Source organism: Scophthalmus maximus, chromosome 2 (assembly GCF_022379125.1).
Source record: "Scophthalmus maximus strain ysfricsl-2021 chromosome 2, ASM2237912v1, whole genome shotgun sequence".
Classification (NCBI taxonomy): domain Eukaryota; kingdom Metazoa; phylum Chordata; class Actinopteri; order Pleuronectiformes; family Scophthalmidae; genus Scophthalmus; species Scophthalmus maximus.
In genome coordinates, this window is record NC_061516.1 from 17,752,501 (window position 1) to 17,778,588 (window position 26,088).

Here is a 26,088-nt window from a genome sequence, read left to right on the forward strand (position 1 = left end):
AGAGAGAGAAAGGGAAGGTTTCTACACGCGCCCTTCGGCTTCCTCTCTCTCTCTCTGTCTCTCTCCCTCCATGGATGTAGCGCTCTGAGCGACCGGCCGCGGTGGACTTCGCCCCGGGGATCACACTTCCCTCCGCCGGTCACCAGGAGAACCAGCTGTCGTTCACGTTTCACCCGGTGGCGTTTTGATGGATTTATAAGCTCAACTCCGTGTCCGCCGAGACTCACGCTCACAGACTGCTTCGGGAAACACCAGCAGGATAGACATCGGGAACACTGGAGCTCCAAATGAGGATTTGGGTGTTCGCTCGTACCGACCGGGACGAGGAGTGATTCCGCCCAGTGCCAGTCACCAGGACGAGGACAGGCCGGGAGGAGAGGTGGGTGAAAACAGACTGGGACCGCTGGAGATTGTTGGAGAGGTGTTTCATTCATCTTCAGTGGGCACGGAGTGTGCAAGTAGAGAGCCCCTTGATGAAGCCTCGTAGTCACTTGATGTTGCTGATGTGTTTTAATAGATATTCTGCAATGTTGGTGATTCACTAAGAAATCAGAGCACAATATTCAAATACGATAAAAAAAAAAATCAAGTTTCTGCTCAACTTGATTTATCGTGGACTCTCATGTTCACTAAACGACGAGACTAGTCCACGTTTTGATGTTCTGCATACGATTTAAAAAGGAGATTTGACGGACTGAAATTGTTTCGGATGTGAGTGTGTTTTGCAATGCGCATATAGAGCCGAACAACTCACTTACTAGACATTGAACCTTCCACTTGGACACATTGTCAGAGCGGAGTTTGAACTTTGTCAAACCGCAGAGCCCATTGATAAACTTAAGACACATAAAAGTCGCACATCTCGTTTTTGGTTGTGCGTGATGACAGCCCCGGTGCGAGAGACCCCCTCAGACGTGATCCCTGTCCCGGGATCGGTGCGACTGATGGGGAGTCGTTTATTAGCATTTAGATTAAAAATGTGTCGATCGAATTGATTGACAGACCGCGGGACACACGTGTGGTCACTGTACCTATACAGTTATAGATGGTGACAGGTCGGACTTGTTAGGTGCATTAAACCTACAAGATTCATAGTGCATAAATGCTATAGGGCTGATTTATGGAGTGTGATTAATGTGACAAAAAAAAAAATGCAGTAGCCTGCATTAAAAATAAAAAGCCCATACACAGTGATACCTTTCACTCGTCGCGGGGGGGTTGGGGGGTAGAATACAGTAGAAGTGTTTTGGCTCCAGCTGAACACAGCAGAGTGCAGCAGCCAGGCAGCGTGCCAACGGAATTAGCAGCAGCAGGAGAAAAAAAGTTTTCCAGTCCTTAATTGAGAAAGAATACGTTTCATTCAGCAAGCTCGTTCTTTAAACGGTGTGTGCGTCTGTCTGTCTGTCAGTGTGTGTGTGTGTGTGTGTGTGGGCGCGGCATGCACGCATGGAGCGCACGCACCAGGGACTGGCGCCTGTGCGCCGTTGGCCCGACTCGCCGCGGCACAAAAATCGCTGTATTATTCCTTTAGTGTTATTAAAGGCTGACAGAGTTCACAGTTCGTAGGCAGAATGAGTTGAACGTGTTATGCTTGAATACGAGTTTGAAATATAATTATGGCAACATTTTAATATCACTAAAGGCAGAATAATACTGTTTTCTCCAACTTTTAGATGGAAATTCGTTGACAAACTCTGACTCATATTTCAATTTGGGAACTATACTTCAGTAAGGTTCTTTTGCATTGTTCAGTAGAGCATCTTTTATATCACAGAGCTGGAGCAGTAGTCGAGTAATCATTTTCAGCCTGAGGCATGAGGCTGAAAATAAGTCCTCCTCCCAACTTCATAATTGAGAGATATTGCTGCCTGATGATAATGGGAATAGTCTTTAGTGGCCGGCACCAAAAAATGTAAGTTGTCATGCCAGGGCAAATAACTACATCTGCTCCTGTAAGTTACGTCGAGGGTCCCTCTATAATCTCTAATATGAAATGCTCAAACCAAAGTTTTCCCCTTCTGAAACCAAATCTGCATCATGAGGAGATGCTCTGAGTACATTATAGTCTTGTTTCTGCTTCTCCAGTGAACAGTCACCTATTAAACGTTGCTTCCTGTGTTTCCGCCTCCTGTCCTGAATCTCCTCAAGTCCCATCAGCTGCCAGTTGAATCTCTGTTGCTCCTTCAGATTCTGTAGTTTCCTGGCACGTTACGAGTGTTTTGGGCCCATTATCCCGCAGTGCAGACGGAGCACCATCCATTGACAAACAACAGACGGGAACAGTCCCGCTCCTTATTCACGGCGCAGAGGAGCCTGGACAATGTAAGGTCGACGGGACAGTTAGCAGGAGATCTGGTGGAGCATACAGCTGCTCACAGTAAAAATCAAGGCTCTCGGAAACTGAACAGAAAAGTTTGTGTCTTTTGCTGCTCTCCAGTCAGAGATCTCCTTCGGGAATCAAGTTTCTGACTGCCATGTGTTTGTTTCTCCTCACAGGATCCAGATTTAGAGACTTGTGGGTTTTTCTGGAATTGCCAATGCCAGGGTCCGGAGTGTGAGGCCCACTCAAGGCTTCCGACTTAAATTTCTACCTTTTTACCACGAGACACATGCGTCACATCCAGAAGATGGGGAGGGTCTGCACATTCTGCCTTCTCCTGCTCTGTCTGATGGACGGAGTCTCGGCCAGGGCCATCGATGAAAGACGTACCAAAGGTAAGACCGGTGGAGGTTTTTTTTTCCTGCAAATAAAAAGAAGTGTCTCCCCGAAACTATAAAACAATTTCCGATCTGTTCTCCACTGGAACAATAACATTCTCAGGGTATCATAAGGTTTGACTGTTTCCTTCATGTCATCACATCGTTGTATCACTTCTTCCTTTGACAAACATTTGCTCTGGAGTGAGAAAAAAAAAGTTCATTGCTCAGAGAAAAAGGGTTTTTTGTGTGTGAGCACATTGCTGTCAACTCTGTGAATGTGCATGTCCAGGTTGCGATCAGTCCACTTTCACTTTTTAGGGGATCTTATATTCAGCGTAGCCATGGCCCCCAGAGGAAGTCAGAGTGACAGAAAAAAATGACAGAGAGGCTGAAGCCGCGTCTTGGGAGGAGTGAAGGGGAAAAAAAGCTCTCAGTGTTTTTGCTGCTGTAAACTGTGCTACCTGATCCACCCGAGGCCCTGGGGCTCGGAAGTGTAAATCTGCCTGGCTGCGTGCCAGCTGTAGAGGATGAATGGGGGTGGTTACATTGGCTGTTTCATTGATGCTTTACAAAAATAAGTCAATGCAATAAATCAGTCGTCAGTTTAAAGTTCCATCAAAATGTTTCTATGGACTAATCTGTAGGTCTAGGTGTATAATAGAAATATAGATTTTCAAAAATAGAACACATGACTTCAATCACTTTGCAGCAAGTCAACTCAGTATTTCAGATGAATCGGATAACTCTTTTTGAGAGGACGTGTGTAGATTGATGAAAGACAAAGTGGATTGCTGTCCCCGAGGCGTAGAGCACTGAGGTTGCCTCCTTTCCTTCTCGGTGGCCCCACTTTGTACTGCGGGGCCAGCCGGGGCTTGTTGTGCAGAGGACAATGTGCAGGTTAACAGGAGTAGAGACTCAGACCAGGATTGATAACACAAAGATCTCTTGGTCATAAAACAAGCACATTGCCCCTGTGGAGACATCAACCTGAACTTAGGGTTTTGTTTTCCGATTTTGCACAAATTATAGTTATGTAAGTTATACAAGTCTCAGCGGGAAAGTTGCAATTCGAGCTGAGATGATGATCAAAACTGAGAGGAGATCAGAAAGAGAGAGCTAACTCCCCCTTGGTGTCAGTTGAAAGTTAGAAGAGGCTCTACTGTACCTCCTCCATGAAGACGACATGAAGACATGTCCTGTTCTCCTGCACAGATTTATTTTTACAACAGAGGTTTGTTTTTTTTCTGAAAGGAACGTATCATTCAACTAAGCTTTTATTAATCTCTTTAAATAATTATTTTTGTGCTTGTTGTCATGTTTGAGTGAAATTCAATCACAGAGGTCTCCAAATATAATTACACATTTAAAAATACAAACCGCACGCTGACGCTAAATGTAGGGGGCCTAACTTGAGCAATGCTTTTTTCTCTCTGCCCAGATGAAATGTGTTGGCATGTGTCGTATTATATTTTCATATATATCATGCGTTATCTGTTTATACAACCTTATCAGTGCTTCACAGGAGGATTTAGTCACGTATTTATATAATAATGTATATACTTCCTCTGAATGAGAAATAGAGGAAATAAATTAAAGAGATTCCAAAGAATTGAAAATTAAATCTGTAAATATGAAGTCCTTATATTTACTTAAACCAATAAATCATGCATTCATCATTCATATACTTCCTCTGAATGAGAAATAGTGGAAATAAATTAAAGACATACCAGAGAATTGAGAAATGAAATCTGCAAACATACCTGATTGGAGTAATTTCTGGAACAAGATTGAGAGATTTTCCTGGTGATACAACTGGTTCATCAGTGGGCTCTGCGGTGAGTTCCTGGCTCGGGGTGATGAATGCCTCCTCATTGTCTTAACTGGTTTCCACCGAGGGTTCTGCTGCCAGCCCAGTCGACTGCCTGGCTCGCACCAGCTGAGCGGTTTGTTTGTGTTGTGTTGTGTTTTGTTTGCCCCCTCGCCCCTGGGTGACAATTCACACTCTGCCACAAGTTCAACTCCGGGGCACAATCCCGGTCTCTGCAAGTTCATTAGCATGGCTGCAAGTGTATGTGTGGGTGTGTGCGTGTGCGTGTGCGTGTGCGTGTGCGTGTGTGTGTGTGTGTGTGTGTGTGTGTGCGTGTGTGTGCGCGTGTGTGTGTGTTCATCTCTGTGATTTACAGTTGATTACTGGTTCTACTGTGTTCAAGTTTTCTCCATTAGAGGAAAAAGTGTGGCTTGTTGGGATCTCATATTCTTAATAAAATAAACACAGAGGACACAGTTTCTCGACTTAAACAGATTAAATGATTAGTGCTTTCACATTATAACTATTTATCAAGACCTTTCGCTTAATATATTTTCCTTCTGGCTGCTTTGACCAATCACCATTCTTGAGATTTTCAACTTACAAGGTTACAACCATGTATTTGTTCCTGAAAGCATTACCTCTACGTGTACTGTGGGCGATTAGGGGGAAAAAAGCAGCACTTCACTCCGGCAAGGGAACAGATTGCCTTTTCACTAAGCACTACCAGGAAGCAATCAGACAGAAAATTGCCCTGGAAAATTGCTCGTTCTGAGTGACTGAGCAGTACGCGAGGTCCCTGGCCCGGGCGGACACATGCTCCAACAAGTGAGCGGGCAAGCACATAAATGGACGAGTGACCCAGTGAATGGATGGCACTGTGGCTGATGGTGACACGATAGTAGCCGGGTTATCGTGGCTCTCTATCTCCATTTCCCTGTTGTATTGAATGACTGTGGTTGTTTAGGAACATGCTGTTCTGTTGCAGAATCTGTCAGGGGTAAACTGAAACCGCCAGCATATGCTTTGACAATTTTTGTCTGATTCACCTGGGGCGCGTTCAGACCAAGCAAGTCTCCAACAATTAATTGAGACGCTAGATTCCTTCCTTTTGTCATATAATTGTACCCAACACCTGAAATGTGGTTATTTTTAGAAGCAGTCTAGTCATTATTCACTGGAAGTTTCAACAACTTCATGAGTTAGTTAGCAGCCAGTTCCTCATTCACTCAAAGTCAACCATGAAAATCAACACAGTTCATGATACGGTGAAAAACTATGACTCATTTTTTATCTTCCCTGTTTTTTACCTCCTCTATTTTCACCCCTCTTCATGTTCTCCAGATCTCCGGGTCTCCAGGCCTCTGATCTTGCCAGGTTACCCAGAAAACACTACAGCGGTGGTGGGTGGCCAGGCAAGTTTGGTGTGTAAAGTCCACAGGCCGGCATCCTCCAAGGTGCAGTGGTTGAAGATGGACGCCAGTGCCCCAGGACAAAGCCAGGAAGGACCACCTCACATCAGGGCTCTGACGGTAAAAGGCAGACATGTTTTATAAAATTCTCCATTCTTTTTTCATATTTTCTACTCAGACTGTGTTTTAACTCTGTTATCATCATACTGAAATGATCTCTGCTTCACGCAGGCCCTGCAGAGCAACGCATCCAAGGTATACACCCTGCATCTGTCCAACATCTCTGTGGAGGACGCAGGAGAGTACATCTGCATGGCTGAGAGCACCCATGCAGGACAGACGGTACAGGCCATGCAGTCGGCGTGGCTGGACGTCCTGCCCGGTGAGAGACATATCTTACTAGCTCCTGCTATTGTGATAATTTCTGAACAGCTTCAACCACAACACTTTGGCATCAATCAACCATGTGGCCATTCATTCATAATACAGTATCAAACAGTTTTTTTTAACATCAACTGTTCTCTTCCTCAGGTACCATTATTTCCCAAACTGTGGACCTCACTGCTGCTGAAATCCCCCCAGGTAAATTACATTTCCATTATAAAGAGTCTTTGGAGGCTTTCTATTGAACAGCATTGTGTTATTTAACAAGTGTCCCTATTATTTTGTCCACCCTATTCAAATCAGTGGGGGTAGGCTAAACAACAGTCTAACCTCCCTTGATAACTCAAATACAGGTCAACGGCACCACAAACTACACCATCCAAAATGAGCAAAAAGTTTCAACAAAAGCTGAACATTACAACCTTAATGAAGTTTAAGCTAAGTGTTACTAATAAACTGTGTAGCACGGACATTTGCAATGGTTTTCACTGACTGAAATGAAGTGAATCTTTGAAGTGAATTCATCCATTTTGGTGTCTGTAACATAAAAAGATATGATTTTAAAATCTTGAAAAGAGAGGCAGACCGTTGGAGGTGGTATGGCAGCCATCTGTGTGAGCTCAAACACTAGTCTTCCCCTTTCCGGGCTCGAGGGGAACTTCTCTCCTCCCTTCGCTCACTTAGATCTCCAGTGAGCATTCACCGCCCCTCAGATTTACTCTCCGTCCACTGTCATGCTGCAACATGTTCATTAGCTTCAGTTTCTCTCCCTCCTCATTTGTTTTCTTCTTCTTTTTCTGAGTTTGCAGTTTTGGCTAGATCGCTCCCAGTCTCACAATAATCCACAGAGGAACAAAAAAAAAGGGGGGGAGGGGGGGTTGTGTGAGGAGGAGGGGTGGGTCACTTAGGCCTCCTGATCTCCATGGTAATTTCATTGTGTGTGCGTGTGCGGATGGGGGATAACGGGGTTTAGGAGTTGAAGGTCATGGCTGGGTGGGGGTGGCAACCTGCCTCAAAGATGAGAGGAAGAAATGACTGGCTTGCTGCTCTTCTCTGTGTGGTGATATATTTAAGGGGGCAAAAGAAATAGAAAGTTGAAGAAAGTGCACATCATGATCATCAAAGTAAGAGTGTGTTTATGATGTTTGGTTTCAACAGACGTGCTTGAGGAGCTCAGCGAAGACACCACAGAGCATCTTCTTTTAGAGCCGGGCAACGTGCTGAAACTGCGCTGTGACATGAGCACCCGGCCCGGCATGGCGGTTAACTGGTACAAGGAGGGAGTCCGTGTTCTGCCCACTCCCCGGATCCAGATCCGCGGTATCATTATGGAGATCACAGACGTAACGTACGAGGATTCAGGCATTTATGTTTGTGTTCTCCGGGGAACCAAAGAGCCTGTGAGAAACTTCACCATCACTGTAACAGGTAAAGACACTATGACTGTTTAGATTATACAGTATATTAAATTGTATGTATTAGAATACATTATATTCAGGGAATTATTGCTGTGCTACTGTTTCCCTTCATTCTGATTTTATTTTTCATGTTTCCAGACTCATTGGGGTCCGGAGACGATGACGAGGACAATGGCCTGGATGATTCATCTGCCGAGATCGAAAACGACCAGGTTTACATTTCTAGAGGTGTGTTGCTCGTTTGCTTAGAAGCTGTAATACTTGAGGATTTAGTCCAACTCATTGCTTTTGCTTCATCAGAGCATTCGGTCTAATGGCTCTTTTGCTGGTCTTTGTCCGTTCAGGTCCCTATTGGACTCACACCCAGCGTATGGAGAAGAAGCTGTATGCTGTTCCTGCAGGCAACACTGTGAAGTTTCGTTGCCCGGCCATGGGCAGCCCCATGCCAAGCATTCGCTGGCTGAAAAATGGACGGGAATTTAGAGGAGAGCATCGCATTGGGGGCATTAAGGTTAGAATGGTAGCTGAGTGTAATGATAGTTAGTTTTTGCTCAAGCATTGTTTGTGCTTCATTATATTATCCTGATGATAAACAATTTAAGAGTCTGAACACAGGCAGTGGGTAGAAAATTAGGAGTGTCTATCTAATCTAATCTTATGTTGTCGTTCTTTGGATAGCTGAGACACCAACACTGGAGCCTGGTGATGGAGAGTGTTGTTCCTTCAGACAGAGGAAACTACACCTGCCTGGTGGAGAACAAATACGGCTCCATCTCTCACAGCTATGTCCTCGATGTCCTGGGTAAGACAGGATGTCATATAAACATTCTTTTTAAGTGTCTTTATTTGTGTCTGGCAATGCCAGCTACTAACACTTAAGAACTGAATCAAATATCAGCAAAACAGCCGCAAGATATTGTTCTTCGAACCTAAATGTTGGTGCTTTGTGATTGACTCACAGTGTTTATGGTAGCAATTGCGACAATGTTAATCAGCACGGATAGAAAAAGCATCAGGTCTTCAAATACATGATAAAAGCCTCCAGTCTGAGGGAGGGGATAGCCATAGGGGTGAGCAGAAGGTGACAGGGGCGCCTGGCGTCCACCCTGGCGGGCAGGATGTGGACGGTCATGCGTCCACACCAGTTTTCTACCTGACCTGTCAAGGAGATCAAGGACGACTGTGGTTTATTTGTTCATTTGTTCGCTGTCGGTCCACCACGGGGTCAGTTTCTGTCCTCGACGACGGGGGAGAGGACTAACGAGACAACTAACGAGATCAGAGAGTGAGAGTAGTCGCAGATCAAAGAGACCCCGACAACCAGCTGACAAAGACCCACATTAATGGAACCAATTTCTGCTCTTTCGCTGCGGCTGGCCATTTTTAGACATTTGTTTACATGGCTGTTAAACGGCCAAATATCTGGACGTTTTGGCCAGAGTTTGGTACAATTCCACATTGTCCTGCCTTCTAGGACTCCTGGTGTGAGGGTACTTCTGAGACTTTCAGGATTAAACCACGCTTGGCAAATCAGATCTCTGTCTCCATGTTTCCAGATAAACCTTTGAACTGTTGCCCTGAGAAGAAAGGGAACTTCACTCATGTCTTCTCCAACATGTTCCCCACACAGAGCGCTCCCCCCACAGGCCCATCCTGCAGGCCGGTTTACCAGCCAACACTACAGCAGTGGTGGGCAGTGATGTCCAGTTCCACTGTAAGGTCTACAGCGACGCCCAGCCTCACATTCAATGGCTCAAACACATTGAGAGAAATGGCAGCCGATATGGTCCTGATGGGACACCTTATGTTCAGGTCCTCAAGGTCGGTGACACATTACAGAGTTTTTGCAAAAATAGGGAACACAATTGCTGTTGTTTGTTAGTATTTGCTCCTGTTGTATTAAAGAGAAGGCAAGGGAGGATTGGGAAGACAATGGATTGTAATGATTGTTGTAAACTAACTTTTATGTCACTTTCTACAGACTGGCAGTCTGAACATGTCAGAAGTGGAGGTGCTCTACCTGTCCAAAGTTACCATGGAGGATGCAGGAGAGTACACCTGTCTGACTGGAAATTCAATTGGTTTCGCCCACCAGTCTGCTTGGCTGACCGTCCTCTCAGGTAAAGGACCACGGGTTCCTAACGATGGCACAACTTAGTGTTAGAGAGATTCTACTTAATTGACTGCCTGAACTTCTGAAAGTAGTTTTAATTTGTCACTTTCTGAGACTTAAAGCATGCTTTCGTGAAAATTGTCTACAGAGGAGGAAGCGGCAGATGCTTTGGACACCATCGAGACCAAGTACACCGACATCATCATATATGCCTGTGGTTTCCTGGCCCTGATCATGGCCATCATCATCGTGGTGTTGTGTCGAATGCAGGTCCAACCCAGAAGGGAGCCATTTGATGCTCTTCCTGTCCAGAAGCTCTCCAAGTTCCCTCTTCGCAGACAGGTACAATGCACCATGAATCTTGGGAAATTAGCTCTTTCTTCTCTAACAGATCCTTGGGCAAATTGTCAATTATGACATGAGGCAACAGTATTCTTGAAAGTCCCTTCAAAGTGTGGTCCGATCATGTCTGAAGGCATAAGTGTTTATAGCTGTTCCAAATTTCCAAACTGGAAACCTTCCTGTAGGTTCCTTGTTACTAACTAAATTCTCCATTATGCATCTCCACCTTCAGTACTCAGTTGAGTCCAACTCTTCAGGGAAGTCCAGTGCGTCTCTGATGAGAGTGGCTCGTCTTTCATCTAGCTGCTCTCCTATGCTGGCTGGAGTTATGGAGTTTGAGTTGCCCTATGACCCAGACTGGGAATTCCCCAGAGAGAAGTAAGTCACCTGAAACAAATAATCACTTGGGTCATTATTTGCAAAGATGCAGCTCATATTTTGGAAAGAAAAAACACCTACTCTTACATTTGAATTTAGTTAACATAGAAGCTGTGCCACTTACAAAAAGAGAAAGAGCGTCACTAAATTTAGCTCGGCTGCTGGGATCCAGACTCGTTTAAACAGTGCCGTCTCGCATCATGTGGAGACTTAAAAAGAAAATAGTCCGCATCCCATTTTTGGCTCTAGCCAACCCATGTTTTAAGAAACCAGAGCCCCAAATTATGGAGTTGTACAGTTTCATGTGGACATACAGTTTTATCACTGACTCTCTCTATCCTTCTTTCTCCAGTTTAACATTGGGCAAACCTCTAGGAGAAGGCTGTTTTGGTCAGGTGGTCAGGGCTGAGGCCTATGGCATCAACAAGGACTGTCCAGACCAGGCCACCACTGTAGCGGTTAAGATGCTCAAAGGTAGGAGTGAAATGATACAGACACAAAGAAACCCCAAAAGATGAGGTAATGTCTGCTGTCAGAGATGAAGGCCTTCTTGTCTAAATAAGAGCTATTTTTCCCTCAGATGATGCAACAGACAAAGATCTGGCAGATCTCATCTCAGAGATGGAGCTGATGAAGGTGATGGACAAACACAAAAACATCATAAACCTGCTGGGAGTCTGCACACAGGATGGTGAGCATCTGATATGAGACTTTCTTATTTTCTTATTTCTTATTTCTTTTTGTTTTCTGCCCAGCATACCTTCACAGTACATAAATATGTTGCTTTGGCATATCTATCAACCTGATTTGTCAAATAAAACCCACAATATTCTTGGCTCTCAAAATGAGGTTTCGAGCAATAATGACATGACAGTATCCTCCTTGCTAACGCAAATTATGACATACCCACACCCTTACTTTGGGAAAAAAACAATGCAGTTCCATTAACTCGCTCCATTGTTATTGTAAATCTCAACACAACAGCCTAATCTAGTTGGTGTCTCAACTATGGGGGTCCCCAGCTAACAGGCAAAACCAACAATAGAAACATCCTGCTTGTGTCCCCCCTAGGCCCTCTGTATGTGCTGGTGGAGTACGCCTCCAAAGGCAGTCTGAGGGAGTACCTGCGGGCCCGGCGACCCCCAGGCATGGACTACACCTTTGATGTGACCAAGGTGCCTGAGGAGCAACTCACCTTCAAAGACCTTCTGTCCTGTGCCTACCAAGTGGCCAGAGGGATGGAGTACCTAGCCTCTAAAAGGGTAAGTTCACTTTAAAGAGTGGAAGGAACTTGTAGTACCAATGTATCTGAAAATATATGTGAATCTCTTAGTGGTATACTTGTTTGTAGGGTCTGTACTTTGTGTCTAGACAGTTGGTGTCAACTGCTAGTCCATTTCACTTATAACAGCCCTGACACTTTCAACGATTCAATAAATTGGTCAGTCCACTGAAAAGGAAAAAGGCCAAAATCCTCTCATTCAATCGAGTGGGATGTTAAGATACTGGAAGACAACATTATGGGGTTGTGGGAACTTATGATAATGTTTTTCTACATTTTCTACAGACAGTAAATAATTCATACACTTCCCAGCATACTGTTGCTTCCACTGTGAGTTACAGACATATTTTTGTTGATTGTAGCGGAAACTACTTGCATGACCGCATAGCTCCACTCATAACTTCTATTATAAACAGTAAAAATTTGAATTGTTAAGTTTTGCTGCAAGCCAGATGGTGAATTTATGGTTTGGGGATTTGAGGAACCTTTACATTACAAACTTCAGCCCCATGTGGATGTTTACATATCAATTCTCATAACTATTTAATGAAGCTATGTCCCTGGTCAGGAAATACAGCCAATAAATATAAGCAGGGTTGCAAAATGCTCAATATTTGTGGACTTGTGGGCTGTAATATCACGAGTGTGATTACCATTGAGTTTCTTTGTATAATTCACTGTTTTTGTATTTGAGCACTTGGCCTTCAGATGAATGAGCTTGGTCCAGCCAGTTTTGGATTGCAGCTCTATTTCTTTCTTTTCCCTCATCTCTCTTGTCATCCTCTTTGCCCCGTCTGTCCTTTTCTTTCTTTTCTTCTCAATCCCACCCCCTGGGTTTCAATTCCTTTCATTTTCCCAGCATGCACTCTGTCTGTGCACTTCTTATCAACACGTCTCTTTGTCTGCCAGCCGGTGTTTCAGACAGGCATTCCTGAACAGAAAGCTGCTGCTGCTTCAGCCCTGTTTACTCTTCTACATCCATCTGTCTGTCCCTCCATCGCAGGGCTTTGTCCTTTTTAGCGCTGCCATAAATCTGTTAGCAAACAGGCAGCAGAGCTGTCGTTTGGGTGTAGGCATCAGGTTTCTGGCTCTACGGCCTCCTAAGAATGCAGAAGTCTGAAACTAACCCTCCATTATGGGGAGACCCACAAACCAAGACTGGTTCATTTCGAACGTCCCCACAAATCCCACATCTATTTCGAATGAAAACCAAAATAAACTTAATGACATCCATTCAATGTGGGCAAACAGTGTCTTTCTTTTTTTCTCTCCCAAATGGTTGTTTTTTCTCCTCGAACTCTGGCGTTTCTATATAAAGACATTTTAATTTTGTTGCGTTCACTAAACTGAGGCGCTGTGTGTTGACTTTAGTCTCCTGAGTCTTTTGCATTGAATAATTTCTACCTTCCCGACCTTAATGTTTTTACATGGTCTCTCCAAACCACGGCCTGCAGCAGACAGAAACATGCCATGTCACAACTCTGAAGTCAAAACCTTAGATTATTAAGTTTAGGTCTTGTCTGGCCCAAACTGTAAACATATGCCTTTGCCAAAGGGAGAGCAAATACACTACAAAGAAAAAGGAAAATGAGAAATGAAAAGAGGCAAGATACTCAACTAAAAACCATGTATTCAGCTCATTTTCTCAATGAAATATCTGACCCCATTAGCCAGGACCATTTAAATGTTATGCTAATCTTGTTATCTGGAGACCCGGCAGTTGGTCTTAAACGCATTTTAGGTGTTTTGTCATTCTTAATTTCTGTCTCTTCTCTCTCCGCAGTGCATCCACAGAGATTTGGCAGCCAGAAATGTCCTGGTGACAGAGGACAACGTGATGAAAATCGCTGACTTTGGCCTGGCGAGAGGCGTCCACCAGATCGACTACTACAAGAAAACCACCAACGTGAGTGACAGTTGTACCGCACATTTTCAGGAATCACTTTCCAGTGGAGAATTCTGTTTTCCAGGAGCTAACGAGTGGGGTAGAGTGCTGCCAAATTACCACCCCCTTTTTTTTTTTTTACTTTTCCACAGTTGCAAAGCTAATATTTTGTCATCTTGTAACACATTTGAGGGGAAAAATATTTGCCTGCTTGTTGGAGATGTTGAAAACATACACTTGGTCTGTAGCTGGACCTAACGTGTGACCTTCAGAAATGGCCCCTCAGGGATGATAAAGGTTTCATGTTAATATCATCAGGATATTAGAATTGTTAAAAGGCTAAAGTGTTAGGTGGTTGTTGCTTTTTTTTTAATCTTTACCAGCCCTGCTTGTAAACAGGTCTGCTCCCCAGTCAGGTTCCTCCTGCCTGCTTTAATAGTCCTCAAGACAGATGTCTGATGTTTTCCTCTGATTGGCAGCAGGCTTAATGGGACTTAATTAGTAAAGAGGGGAGACGGGGACCGAGGAGGGGGAGGATTGTGAAAGAGAAATGAGAGGTCTTGGAGAGTATGAATGTGGTTAAAATAATGTTTACAGTGAGACTAAAAGGAAAAACATGTTTCCATGTCTACTCTGCAGGGACGGCTGCCGGTGAAGTGGATGGCACCAGAAGCCTTGTTTGACAGAGTGTACACACACCAGAGCGACGTGTAAGTTCAGCTCCAGACTCTCTGCAGCACGGAAACATGAAGTGCTTTTAACAGAGACAATGTGTGGTACAAGACTAATGTAAATTACAGTGAAATTACAATCATCTTTGGCATTTATTCTGTTGTAATTGTATCATATGTTGGATCACTCTCTGCCAGGCTTCAATCATGCTTCTATATCACAGTAAAAAGAAGTGAATGTATGTGTGCTGATCTTTAATACTCTCCTTTTGTCTCGTCTGTCCGCAGGTGGTCGTTTGGCGTCCTGATGTGGGAGATCTTCACGCTGGGTGGCTCACCGTACCCTGGTATCCCTGTTGAAGAGCTCTTCAAGCTGCTGAAAGAAGGACATCGGATGGACAAACCCTCCAACTGCACACATGAGCTGTAAGCAGGAGCTCTTCCCTCTTATTTTCCACTGCCTACCCATCTATGCCCATCTACATTAGCCAATAGAGTCTAAAGCTATTCGTGAAATATGTTTACCAGGGGAGAAATTTCCCAACCTTTGCTGCACTGAGCTTTTTGTGTTACTGTGGCGAGTGAGAGTCAGAGATTATTTCAAGGACTTCAAATAGCCACTGCATCTCTTAAATCTTAGTTATTCCACATAGTCCGCAAAGTCAACAGTGTTAAACTTTTGTCTCATTGTTGATTATGTAGAATGTATAGAAATAATTGTTGTGTTGTGTTTTTTTCCTCTGCAGCTACATGATGATGCGTGAGTGCTGGCATGCTGTTCCCACCCAGAGGCCGACCTTCAAACAGCTGGTGGAGGAGCTGGACAAAGTGCTGCTGTCCATCTCTGACGAGGTGGGTTTCAAACACACACACATTTACTTCTTCCTCTTTCTCACAATCTGATGTCCAGATGTCTTCAGTACTACACTTCTACAAGTGTGAATGTGTAGAGAGCTTTCTCTCTCTGAAGTGCTGAAATATAAACGGTATATTAACAAAAATATACAAAATCGTGGATCCAAAGATCTCGTTCTGTAATGATGTGGTGGTCTAAAACTGCAATGGCAGCACATTTGCATCTCTTCTGGCGTGGACATCATTACATGAAGAGCATGTCCACCAGCAGCCTGACCACCTTTGAGAACTTGCCAAATTCAAGTTCCAATTTTTTTTGCTGCCAATTTTACAAATATCTGTGATGTGGATCTGTTTCTTTCTCTGGGCTTTCTACTTCTCTAACTTCTGAACTTTCTCTCTACCCTCAGTACTTGGACCTGTCGACACCCTTCGAGCAGTATTCGCCGTCATGCGAGGACACGTCGAGCTCCTGCTCCTCTGACAACGACTCGGTTTTTACCCACGATGCTTTGTCCACCGACCCCTGTCTCCTGGGCTACCAGGATGTGCGCTCCCGGATAGATATGAAGACAGCACTCCGATAGGCACCTAGACATATATACACACACACACACACACACACACACACACACACACACACACACACACACACACACACACTCACAAACAAAACACAACAGTGCAGGACACGACCTTTGGGTTTTTTAGTAGAGCAACACATCCACTGGTAGCCACAGTGGAGGTCCACAACAGCATTTCTAAAGATAAATTAAAGCTTTTATTCTTGTTAGGTTTTACATTGGACCTCCATTGTGGCTCCAGGCAAAGCCCTTAGATATAGGTGGGCAACTGTTACACACAAATACATACACAGAGGGTGTGCACGTCGAGCACTGAGGCCGGTGGGCTTCATTATTTGGTGGAGTTTTGTAGGAAAACCTTTCATTGTGAGCAGAGGTACGAGCAGAAGAAAAATCCACAAACAAAACATGGTACTTTGGACTATCAGCCCTGGCCCTGTGCCCATGAACAGCTGTAACGTTGGAAAACTGCAGCACTAAACACAACAGAAGAGACCCTGGTACTCAAAATGGCTTGTAATGCCTTCTTTGATCAACTCTCCTTCAGAGAGGCGAAGGACAATGATCTCCTCACACAAACTCAACCCAAATCCAGGGCTTGAAACCCTGGTGATAAAGACATTTTAACAAACAAAAAAAAGATTTATTTTGTTATGATAAAAAAAAGAAGAAGAAACTGATTGTTAAATATAAATCTCTCTATATAAGATTATTTTACTTTTGTGTTGCTTATTTAAGAAAACGGTCTTAAATCTCAGGATCTCTCGTGCTAAGAAGTTGCTGTAGCATCAGCAAAGTGCCTGAAGTTATAATTTCCTGTGAAGATATTAGAATATTGAAATATTGTATGTACATATCAATGACAGAGAGACAACTGCCTTTTATAAATTATTCTGAATGACACAGAAATGAAGGTTATTGGAAGCTAAAAAGGAGAGAGGAATTTTTATCAAGTGCCAAACCTGTCACAGCTGTCACGATGTCTTCATGTTCAGGTTTCATTCCAAAATACAACCATATTCATTTTACGACAAACATTTTGAACTGATGACCCCTATAAACAAACTTCTCTCAAAAAGACAAACCAAGTCTTTTTGTAGACAGTAGATGTTAAAATTTGGTTTAAATCAGCAACTCTTGTAAAGATTGTCTAAAAAAACAGCCTGTATTAACAAATTTTCTAAATTTCAAGTCAATCTTTAAATGTTTGTGGTAAAAAGAAAATATGGATTGGGCCTCAAAAGATGGCTTGAACTTCTTGGAATGAAACCCCCCATTTATGATTTTTTGTTGTAAATTGCTGCTGCTTCCAGCCCAAGAAAACAATTTGTGGGTAAATACCAGAGCCGAGCTATTGTTGCTGTTGTTGGACGAAAAACCAAGAAATTAACAAACAAAAGAATTGGACATGAAGAAGAAAAAGCTTCTCTTCAGAAACTCTAAAGTGTTTCAAATGAGGTTGTACCAGGTCTCCACACCCCAGAGGTCATGAGACAGACCCATTTACACGTAAAGAAAAACTTTCCTTGAGACAACATCTTGTGGTCTTCCTCTAACAACAGCTTTACTCAGACTGTGCCTACATGGCTGCTTTGTCAGAGACAGTGTGTCCGCGGTGGGACTCACCCTTGAAAAAGAGGACTGACGATTCAGCATGAAGACTCGGTGGGGAGCTGGGCCGGGCCCACTGTCACTGCTGACAAGGAGAGGAGGGCAGGGAGGGGGGGGGGGGGGGGGGCACTGAATGTGAAAGCCAGTGTGATTGATTTCAAATAGAGGAGAAGGGGGAGGGACCCTCCTTTGTCTGGCGGTAACCCCTCACCCAACCCAATCTGTTGGTGAGGGGTCCTCAGGTCCGCAGCATGGCCGGACAATGAAGGCTTTGCAGGCTTAATGGGTGCGACTACGGACCAGAGGGAGTTTTGGGGGTGGTGGTGTGGGGATAGCTTGGGCTTGTTTGCAAATGAAGAGGCTCTTATTATGGTAATGTCTCCTCTTCTCTCACAAACGCCCCTATCTTTATCCACGGCCACCATCTTTTAAATTACAAATCTTAATTCACATGTGCTGCTCCGCCACTGCCACCAGGACCAGCTGCAGAAATTTCCCCTGCGGTGTAAAAATGCCAACTGAGTCCCAGTCTGCCTCCTGAATCTGACCACAGACAAAACAATTGAGACACAGACGACATTATCATTGACAGTTGCTGTTTGGAAAGAGATTTCCCCCCCAAAAATAGGCGATTACGTTGTGTGATCAGATAATATGAGATATTTCTCCGGATCTTTGATCCCTCTAAGGTCAACACTTGGCAATTGGTCAAATGTGCAAGCACAGAAAAAATTGACTGAAATTTGGCACGTTCACTTAAGTTAAATCAATTGATTACATTCTGAAATGTTGTTGTTATTAATGCTGGAGAAACTCACGGCCTCCCTCAGTCCCCTGAAAGAAATTTTGTGTGGCAAATATCGGCATCACACTTTGTTTTGCACCATTACTCTCTTCCTTTTTTTTCTTTTAAGCCGTTAGAAAGTTTAGGGGTTTTATTCCAAAAATGCTTTAAATTCATCATCCAGTAATCTGTACTGTGTGCAAAACCAGTCAACCATTTAGTCTACGAAGGATTAACGTATCTGCTTTGCTCATTTGTTTGCATGTTATGCTGCCAATCACCTTGTGACAGCTGGTGTCGCTGATGGAGAACTCATTCTCTTTACATTTACATGAAGTGTCCGGTCACATTTGCATCTTTACATTCCAGCTATCCCAGATACAAATTGTAAACAATCACAATGTTCTTAAACATTTCCTCAAGAGAATTATTTTAGAAATATCTAATTTATTTGTTTATTGTTTTGTTTTTATATGAAATAAAGTATAATTTAAAACAAAGCAGCTCTGTTTTCCTGCCTCTGTTTCCTGCTTAAAGAAATGGCAACTGAGTCTGACAAGGCTGGACGATGACCAGACTCAGATTGGGAGCCAAAAATATCCTGATTCTGGGCAAGTTGTTATCGTTCTCATCAACTAATATTGGCCACACTGACACTTTTATTGGAATTCTGCAAAAACAGACGTGTTTTTGTTTGCATTTGGAAATGCTGAGGAAAAGGGTCAAAGTTTCACTGAAAAGTTTGTGAGCTTGGCTGTGGTGGTACTACTACTTCTTCTTCTTCTACTACTACTACTACTACTACTACTACTACTACTACAGTAGTCATTATAACAACAATTATGATAATTATAATAGTAATGCTCAAACTAATACATGAGTAGTAGCATTTTCTTGTGTGGAGTTTCTGTTTGTGGTTAAAATGTGTGATACTTTCAGATGGTACCTTGACCACTGGCTTTAGAGCGTCTGCCTGGCTGCATGGTTGACAGTTTCTGCTTGCCCGTTGGTCCTGCTGAAATCAGGGGAACAAGTATTTGTTATCCACGAGGGGCATCTTCTCAGTGATGTCACCATGTTCCCAGAAGTGATCGTCATTGTGTTCTTCTTGGTTGCCTGTGTTTGTTCTTACAATTCTGACAACAGTGTTGATGCTTTTATTTGTTTCAATGAGCCCATTTGCTAAAAGACAGATAAATAGACAGAGAAAAAGTAAAAATGAAACACAGAGAGAGACAAATGTGAGACAGATTAAAGAAGACAGAGGCGGCACAGCGAGACGGCGAGACGGAAGGATTGAGAGATGGAGGTCAAATGTCAAGAGGAGGGAGGAGAGGGCAGCAGTGATCCCAGCCAGCCCCAGCTTTTGAAGTGTGTGTGTGTGTGTGTGTGTGTGTGTGTGTGTGTGTGTATTTTATCTCCTGTGTAGATGGTGTGTGGTCTGAACAAGTATGTGTGTGCGTCTTATCTCCCATGTACAATAAATCTTGATCACTCAGCGAGTGCCCTTCTTGCTTGAACTGATAATGGTCTCAGGCTGGGATCTGTGTGTGTGTGTGTGTGTGTGTGTGTGTGTGTTCATAACACCACACGGCTGCATTTCCATTTCAGACTTAATATCCAATGCCGCTGGTCGTTACTGGCTACAATGTCAACTTGTGGAATTTCTGCATCAATACATTTTAGTGGCATGGTTCATGTCGGAGTCATGTGGCAGACTATGTCGTGGCCAGCCTCCAGGCAAACAGCAGAGACTCCGGGAAGTTACTGGTCCCACAACCTCTGTGAAATTGTAAACTCTCTTGTCTATAATATATTTTTTAAAGATTTTCTTTACAAGCAAATACATGAACTGTTTTCGGCCATAAACTGAGTCAGATGCTTTCACAACAGCAGGAACATTTGTGGAACATTCGGGTGAGGGCTGGTGCCTGGGTGGAACCTCCCACTCGCTCGCTGTGATTTGTTTTGGAGATTTTCCTGCTGTATTCTCAAACCAGCTCACTCTGAAAATTCCCCATAAATCTCACTAGGGGACAGACAGGAAATAGCAACATTTGTGGACATTTGCGTTCTCACATAAAGCCCCTCCGGAAAAGTTCCGGAAAATGTCCAGAATTCAGTCCCTATCAGAAAGTAGCCTTAGTACGTCTTAGGAAGGCAGATTGTGTTATCCTGGTACTTATGTTTCGCTACGCTTACACGAGGTACAGGGGACAGCATTATCAATCCCCTCGTCTACATCATTGCCAGACATTATTGACAGTACAGATAGTTCTGCCCTTCTGAGGAACCATAAGTATCTGACTATCACTGACCATGTGTTATGTGTTAGCACAGACCACAGAGGGACACGAGGACGATTCTCTCAGGCTAGACTCACCACGGGATCAACACCCCGGGATTTGTTGTGGTTTATTCCTCTAAATGTTCTGTGCCGGGGTGCAAGTGCTTTGATTTGTTTCTCTGGCTTGTGTGTGAATGTATTCGAGTGCAGTGTTAGACTCAGCCGGGCCACATATCTGCTGACTTCTTTCCTTCTCCACTCCTCTGATTAGTCAGCAAGCGTCCGGCCTGCATTGTTGGACAACTAATCCATCTCCCATTTTAGTCAAATGAAATGTTGCCGCTGCCTCTGAAACTCCCAGACCTCAGTTTTACTGACTTCCATGATGTTTTTGGGTCCTGCTGAGCAGCTTCATGGCATTCGGAAACCACAGCACTGCTTCCTCTTAACAATATATATAAAGAGTATATCCATACTTTGATAGATGAACATGAAATTCTATGTTTGAGTCTGTGTTAGCCTTCTAAATCATCTATGGCATGTGAGAGTCAAAACCAAACAGTTTCCAGTCTGTAACTCAAACTCTGCAGGATTTTCTTTCTTGTGCTTTCTTTCTTTTCTGGTATTCACGAGAACCCTGAGAGAGAACAGCTGAAGCACACATCCTTATGTTCCCATGTGTTTCTAGGTTGCTTTCATTCGCATGGCATTGTCTTCATCTGCGAAAAATCTTCCAAACATGGAGGGAAAATGTCCTACGTTGGAATGGACCGCCGTGAAGCCACATCTTCAGCTGCTCGTGAGACTGTTACTGTCAGTTTTGAACAGAGAGGAAGACATATTCCAGATCAATATTGGGTAAATTCCGGCCCGTGTTTGTTAAATCAACAGCAGTTATCGTGCCTTGGCAAAATTCAATAATCAAAGGATCATATTTGTTATGAAAGCACTGAGAACAGACACTTTGATCCTATCCTTAACAAGACAAGAAAAATGCCTCCCAGAGGCTGAATAAGCTGTCCTGCTGACAGTATCTATCTCCTCTTTCTAAACGTGTCATCCTCATAACGTCATAAAAATTCCAACAGCAATACTCTCGTGTCCATCAGCCTAAACAATCAAGGCTTTCTGTGCCAAAAACCTTATCAAACGCACTTCAAACAGCTTTCCCAGTTCTCAAAATCCCCTATTAATAGTTAAATCATCAAGTTTATTGTTGGATCTTTATGTACATTGTGCTGACAAGTATTTTTTTTATTATTGCAGATATCCGGATCTAAATGTGTACTACAAATCTAATCAACACTTGTGTCATTATCTCTATCTGGAGATGCTTCTACTTTCATCTCCCAACTGTCATATCTTCAAATTTTCCATTATGTGGAACATCATCAACCAAGTCATTTGTTCCCTGAGTTTGTCTTTCACTTTGCTTCACTCCGCAGACTTGGTAGAGATTCAACAGAGTGCATGGAAGAAGGCACATCCCCAAAAGACTAAAATCAGGGAACAAAAGTCTGCCGTGCACAGTAAACACCACAGATCACTGTGATGTGGTTGCCTGAAGTGTGCAAGATGTGCATTGACATGTTCTTTTGGGGTTATTGGTTGGTAGGTTGTGGGTCAAGCTTTGTATACACACCAAAATGACATAATTTACAAATGTGATCAGGCAGAAAGCAAAATGTGGAGGTCGACTAAAGAGACATGGGGCAACTCCTCTGTTTATCCGAGTTTAAAGTTTAACTGCTTTGTACATCACACTGAACCCTGGACCACACACACACACACACACACACACACACACACACACACACACACACACACACAGGATCCAGTGCAATGTTTGTTGGTCTCCTTTATCTATTGACATCCGGAAGTATTTGGCATTTTGGCTGCACACACACAGTGTGATAAGGCCAGGAAGAGAGTGTGGACACAGGATGTTGCGTTAACACTGGGACAACATGAGAGGAGCTTATCACACAGAGCGGCAGCCATAACACAACAGGCCGCCACGTGGATACATACAAGAGTCTGCTCACACTGCCTGCTGGAGACAGAGCACCAGTATGATTTTGGTAGATGGCTAGCTAGATATAAAGAAAAATGGATTAGATAGATAGACAGATAGATCTGCGGTGTCCTACAGCAATTTTTTTTTTTTTTTACAAATTCTCCTTCAGAACGACGTTTGAGGCTTGCTTGTCATAAATCTTGCTTGCATAACATTGTCTCTGTCAAAATGCAGTCTTGTGAAAGCTGCCTTAACGAAGACTTTTTACTTTATCCACGCATTTTTCTTTGCAACTCATCATTTAGCTGCAGGTTTCAGGCTGTAATGATCCATGGGATTTGTCTTTTCCATCACTGCAACACTGCCCCCAGAAACTAGTCACACTGGCCTGTCCTTTACTTCAACAAAAGGCAATCATTTGTCCATTTGCACGTCATCTGCCTTCCTAGCGATTAATGTCAGCGATGACGCTTAACAACAATGGGTGAGTTGTGTTCAGCTTGACTGTGACCTGACAGGCATGAAGCCAGAGGGGGCCACCCTGAAGGGCATGTTGTCAAGTATTTTATGTTATTTTATTTTAATAAAAAAATTAATAAGTAATTAAATAAATGGACACTCTCACGGGCCACATATGGCCCAGAGGCCGGACATTCCACATCCCTGGTTTGAGCGTATAATGTATTAAGATACTTTCAAAACATATTTGCTGTTGAAAAGTAGCGGTATATACAGTATATGTAATAAGTAGACAGGTTGCATGTGTGTGTGTGTGTGTGTGTATATCAGACAAAGAGACATGATTTGACTGGGACAGTCTGCAACAGACGGGATCAGGTATCATCAGAGCAGAGACCAAGGTCACGGAAGACACAGTACCCCGAAAAGTTAGACACCCCTGCCGGGTGTCTACGGTTACCCACAGAGCCAAAACAGAGATGTATGGAGCTTATGGTAGAATTAATTATAGAACATACTGAAGGAAATGTATTGCCCTAAATGCATAAAGAGAAGCATAGAGTTAGTTACACATGTTGTTAAAAGGTTTGAGACATCATTCCTTCCAAGTGCACAGTGCACAAGTTCTTACTCTTTCTATAAATGAAAGAAAAGAGTGCAAGGAAAAAAACGTGATGTGAAAAAGTTCTGTCATTAGTCTCTCGTCTTATTCTCATTAAAACAAATACTCATCCTGTGAACATCGTGCAGTCAAGCACATAAAGAGCTCTTTTTGTGATATTGTTAGAGGTTGGAGGCCCCAGCATCCTGAGCTGCACATGCAGACAGGAGGGGCCCCATAACTCTGGTTCGCCCTCCACCCGTCTCCGCTGTTGCCGACTGGCCCTTGTTATTTATTGCTCTGTAATTTCTGCAGACTAATTGATTTGGCTCAGCTTTCAGGCTGCAGGGAGACAGGAAGTCAGGCAACCGAGGGGTTAAGAGGGAGGAAAGTGTGTGTGTGTGTGTGTGTGTGTGTGTGTGTGTGTGTGTGTGTGTGTGTGTGTTCGAGAGAGAGAGAAAGAGAGAGAGACAGAGGGGTGTTGGTGTTGAAAGGAACAAAAATTTCATAGAGGTGCCAAGACGGATATGTAGCAAAGAACACATTACCCAGTGAGTGTGTGAGAGGAAGGCAGAATATTTTGTGAGTGTTGGTGAACATGTGTGATGTGTCACATATTCACTGCTGGTTTATTATGTTTTTGTTTGACTGAATGTAAATAAAGTGTGTCTATTTGCTCTGATTTACTGTTTTTCAATATATATATATATTGTAGATATAATGCAGGAATGTTAGGATTTTGTTTATGTGGATATCAATTTCAGTTTTGCTTATTTGTGTTGATGACTCGTTTTGATGCTCCTGCATAATTTTGGTGGCAATACATTTTTTTAACTAGAGCTTTTAATTGCCAAGTATTCATGGAATACGTATGATCAATATGGTAATATGCTCACAGCAGTGAGGTTATTACAGCAATATTATTTTGTCAATACCAGTAGTAATAGATGAAGTAGAGTTTTTTTTAAACTTACTTTAGAAGTAACAGGTAAGGTAAATGCAGCCAAAATGACAATAATATCCCTTCATTACCAGTAACCTTTGTGTCCACAGCTCTGACTTGGATAGTGAGACAAAGCAAAGACATGATCGCTATGAGGGGCAAGGCCACAGACATCAGTTTGGTAGAAAGATGTCTACGCGTACTAAATAAGAAGGGAGTCAGTGATGTGACATTGTTTTCAAGGTTCAGCCCAGTGCACTTCCTGATTCTTTAGCCACAATTTTAACAAATCATAATTCGAACATTACAAAATAATTCAAATGTAAAAACAAACTTAAACTTAAAATATAACATTATTATCCATTAGGAGAATTCCCACAACACTTTAAGTAAATAACATTTGGAAAACCATTTCTGGAACCCTTCAATATGTTATTTTAAGAAAATAAGACCCCAGTTGTAAATTAACTTTCAATGTTTAAGTGTGTATTTACTTGAAATGAAAACAAATACTCTCTGGATTGTAGGCAAACACATTCATAACAACCCCAAGCACTGCACAATTTGCTTTGGAAAATTCAACATTAAGTATATGTAATTAGCATTAAATGGGTTCAAAAATATAAAAAGACACAAGAATGGTCCTTAAAGCCAAACTAAGCAACATTTTTGCCTTGACATTAGGTCAGCATTATATTTCTACGATGAATAGTTCTATGTGGTTCCAAGTGGTTTCAGGTCAGAAAATGAGGGTGCAATTAAATTATTCCCCAAACACTTAGTGAAGGTCAGTAGATCTGAGATCAGCCTGCTCAATGTAAAAGACATTAATGTTAGTCGAGCCCAGAGCCAGTCGATAGTGTCGGTCCGTGAAGAGAAATGAGCAGGAGTGCTAATGTCCTGTTTTTATCAAGTCCATAACTTGATCTTTGCCATCTATTATTATCAGTCAAATGTTCACTTTACTAAAGCATGATTAAAGGGGCTGTATGTGAGCGATTCCTTTCATGGAACAGTTTTCGATTTTCAGATTTTGTATTATGAATGACACTGTAACAAGATCATCTACGCCTTATTCAAAAGGCAGACATTTCCCAATGGAGTGAAATTGTTTATTTTTGATAATGATGGATTTAATGGAAAAAAATTGAACCTCTAGAAGGAGCCTCGATCTCTCTCATGATGAGAGCAGACGCTCATCCTACATTGTACGTTGCCAGCAAGGACGTCACGCAAACATATGCAAAGCACGAGTGTCACGATGCCGAGACAAGCTGCACGAAGAGGAAGGGAGGGAGACACTAAGCCTGTCTGAGTAAATCCGCCCGAGAGAGAGTCTACAACAGAAGAGAGAGGCAAGTTCAAAATGTCGTAGGAGTCTAAAGGAGGATGAAAAATAAATGAATCATCCAATACAAACTGCCTCATTAATAATAATGGGGGAAAGACTTCTGGAACACAAGTGAAACGTGCTGCTTGATGAAGTGTCTCATTCTGTCAATGAAAGCCGAGACTGTGGAGTGTTTGTATCACAATGTTTCCTTTTTTTTTTAAA

At 43.0% G+C, this 26,088-nt stretch overlaps 1 protein-coding gene across 1 annotated transcript in view; it reads left to right on the forward strand.

Annotated features, from left to right (window-relative positions):
• fgfr4 (fibroblast growth factor receptor 4) overlaps positions 1-17,016 on the forward strand; it is a 17,425-nt gene extending 409 nt beyond the window's left edge. Inside the window, exons 1-21 of the mRNA XM_035626510.2 lie at positions 1-379; positions 2,497-2,715; positions 5,852-6,039; positions 6,151-6,301; positions 6,451-6,501; positions 7,462-7,731; positions 7,860-7,949; positions 8,066-8,232; positions 8,400-8,523; positions 9,352-9,542; positions 9,703-9,841; positions 9,983-10,176; positions 10,409-10,554; positions 10,907-11,028; positions 11,135-11,245; positions 11,626-11,816; positions 13,620-13,742; positions 14,361-14,431; positions 14,681-14,818; positions 15,139-15,244; positions 15,658-17,016. The exon at positions 1-379 is cut by the window's left edge and continues 409 nt beyond it. Coding sequence (XP_035482403.1) covers positions 2,610-2,715; positions 5,852-6,039; positions 6,151-6,301; positions 6,451-6,501; positions 7,462-7,731; positions 7,860-7,949; positions 8,066-8,232; positions 8,400-8,523; positions 9,352-9,542; positions 9,703-9,841; positions 9,983-10,176; positions 10,409-10,554; positions 10,907-11,028; positions 11,135-11,245; positions 11,626-11,816; positions 13,620-13,742; positions 14,361-14,431; positions 14,681-14,818; positions 15,139-15,244; positions 15,658-15,834 — 2,856 coding nt within the window. The 5' untranslated portion in view covers positions 1-379; positions 2,497-2,609 and the 3' untranslated portion in view covers positions 15,835-17,016. The remainder of the gene's footprint in view (positions 380-2,496; positions 2,716-5,851; positions 6,040-6,150; positions 6,302-6,450; positions 6,502-7,461; positions 7,732-7,859; positions 7,950-8,065; positions 8,233-8,399; positions 8,524-9,351; positions 9,543-9,702; positions 9,842-9,982; positions 10,177-10,408; positions 10,555-10,906; positions 11,029-11,134; positions 11,246-11,625; positions 11,817-13,619; positions 13,743-14,360; positions 14,432-14,680; positions 14,819-15,138; positions 15,245-15,657) is intronic.
• The last annotated feature ends 9,072 nt before the right edge of the window (positions 17,017-26,088 follow it).